Source organism: Nicotiana tomentosiformis, chromosome 9, assembly GCF_000390325.3.
Source record: "Nicotiana tomentosiformis chromosome 9, ASM39032v3, whole genome shotgun sequence".
Classification (NCBI taxonomy): Eukaryota; Viridiplantae; Streptophyta; class Magnoliopsida; order Solanales; family Solanaceae; genus Nicotiana; species Nicotiana tomentosiformis.
The window spans coordinates 51,462,416-51,464,958 of NC_090820.1; the positions used below are offsets into that span (position 1 = coordinate 51,462,416).

Sequence of the window (2,543 nt, forward strand, 5' to 3'; positions counted from 1 at the left end):
GATGATCGAGGGTGAACGACAACCCCTCGATTTTACTCACGAAATATCGGATCAGAATAATGATCTGCCACAAAGAAGGATGGACCTGGCCTAAGGTTACCTGATATTGTCGACAGAAGTCGATAACGACGGAATCGAGGGGACCCAAAGTGAAAGAGTAAGTATATACGTTCAAAAACCCTTTCACATGAGAAGTGATGTCTTTGTCAGGGGTAGGTATTATCACTTCTTTTTTCCCCCAATTGCAGTCCTTCTTTAACAGATCGAGGTGCTTCTCAGTAATCGAACACATGTACCTCGATACTGGCTCACACCGGCCAGGGACCGATGAACCTTTATCAACTTTAAAATCTGAAGTAAGGACGCACGCCTCGGGGACACATTCCTCTAGTTGTGGCTCTGCCGGTGTCTCATCGGTAGCACAATGTGAAGATAAAGTTTTCTCTTTCTGAGGAACGGTTTGCGATATTTTTGCCATTTTTTGAATTCAAAAATAAGGAGTAGAAGAAAGTGATAGAGATTTGGTAGAATTGAGGGGTCTTTTCGGAAAGAAACCACAGCTGTTTTGGTAGGCTGGAGAGTATAAAGAAGAAATTGAGAAATTTTAGAAGATAGAAGATGCAAAAATGGTAAAAGATAAAGGTGAGAGTTATTTATAGGTTCAAAGCGACGGCGGTTCGTTATCGTAGTGGCCGACCACCGCCTGACATGCATTAAATGCCTTGAAAGACTAAACCGACAGGACAGCTATCATGTGCGTCATGGTCAAACTTGATGGAATCGACAAGATATAATCCGATCGAGTCGTCGAAAATCATATCGTTTCTCGCCATATTTTTTTCTGAGAAACGAGGGGACTATCTGTATACGATCAAAATGGATTTCATCCTTGGCATGTCCGGTATGGTTCGAAGGGTGGTGTATCGAAGTAAGATCCCGAAGGGGGGAACGAACTAACCTAAAGCCTGGGGAGGCCGATCCGTGTTGAGATCGATATCATAATCAAACTCGAACAAGAATCGAACCATGGCGCGGGTAGACATATCGTGCTGATAATCCAAAAACCAACCAGGATCGAGCTCGAGCCAAGATCACGAGTTCGAACCGAAGTCAAGCTCGAACCACAATCGAGGATTCTAAGCAAGATCAAGCTCGCAGACAAAAGCCGTTGTAATCCCACTAGAGGGAATCATGGCAGAAATTATGGAAAAGCTGATTTATCATGGGGCTCCCACTGAATGTTTATTTTATTATACTTGGAGCCAAACCCTTTTCACTATAAAAGGGCTTGTTTTATCACTCTTGGAGGGATCGTTTTTGGATATTTAGACTATAAAAACTGTATTATTTCCTCTATAAGTAAAAGTGATCTTTCTAGTTTCTTAGATTGATTTCTATTTTGTTAAATCCTAACTTCACTATTCATAATTGATTCGCCTGGATTACATTTTCTCTAACCCATATTCATCATTTTATTTATCCTAGCATTCTGTGTTAAGTTGTACCACATATCTTCGGAACTGCGTATAAATTCAACTTGGTTCTTCCTTGCGCAGTTCTCATGAGTCTTTAATTTTCCAACTAACTCATCAAGTGAAATCTTATCCACCTTCTTTGCTTCCTGAATAGCTGTGACTTTTGATTCCCATGAAGCTGGAAGAATCCTTAGAACTTTTCTATCCAACTCTTCTGAAGTAAACACCATTCCAAGTGATTTCAGTTCATTTGTTATTATAGTAAACCTAGACATCATCTCCTAGATGGGCTCAGAGTCCTTATAGAGAAGAGCTCATAGTTCCTCATAAGCAATTCGATCCTTGGTATCTTTACTTGATTTGTTCCTTCATAAGTAGTTTGAAGTGCATCCCATATCTCCTTTGCATTAGAGCAAGTTGATATCCTATTGTACTCATTGAGACCAAGTCCACAGATAAGGAGTTTCTTAAGCTTTGCGTTCTTCTCCACCATTCTGAAATCTGCTACTACACATTCAGAGGGGTCTTTGGGAACAGTTTCATTTTGCCCATTTTGTTTAGTAGGAGTTAGTTGACCTTGGTTCACTATGGTCCATAGTTCATACTTCTCAGCCGTAAGGAAATCTTCCATTCCTACTTTCCACCAACTATAGTATTTTCCTTTAAATAGGGGTGGTCTAGTAGTAGTTGATTGTCCTTCGGTAATTTCAGGTGGAGCACTCATTTTGCTTCCAAGATATCTCTAGGTGTTAACCATGTGTGAGAGAACCTTCTCTGATACCAATTGATATATTGAGTGCTTTTATGGATTACTAAAGAACGTGGTTCATAACCTTACTCCTTACGCATAAAGTAAACACAACAATTTTTACGTGGAAAATCACCCGGCTCAAAAGGTGTAAAAAACACGACCTGCCACGTCGAATTTAACTTCAACTTCACTTGAACAATTAGCCAAATGTATCAATTACAAATTTGTAACTCAGTATTCTCCAGTTATCCTACTTCAACTATTTGATTTACAAGTTATCCTAACTTGCAAAATCAAACACTCACTCCAACTCACTG

The 2,543-nt window shown here is 39.8% G+C and overlaps 1 protein-coding gene across 1 annotated transcript; it reads right to left on the reverse strand.

Moving 5' to 3' along the window:
• Nucleotides 1–1,749: 1,749 nt before the first annotated feature.
• Nucleotides 1,750–2,199, reverse strand: LOC138898769 (uncharacterized). Its single transcript, XM_070184866.1, has one exon. The coding sequence runs from the start codon at nucleotides 2,197–2,199 to the stop codon at nucleotides 1,750–1,752; it is 450 nt and encodes a 149-aa protein (XP_070040967.1).
• Between the last annotated feature and the right edge of the window lie 344 nt (nucleotides 2,200–2,543).

Excerpts from the sequence above, each read along its gene's own strand:
- LOC138898769 (XM_070184866.1), bottom strand. The coding sequence starts at position 2,199 with ATGAGTGCTCCACCTGAAATTACCGAAGGACAATCAACTACTACTAGA.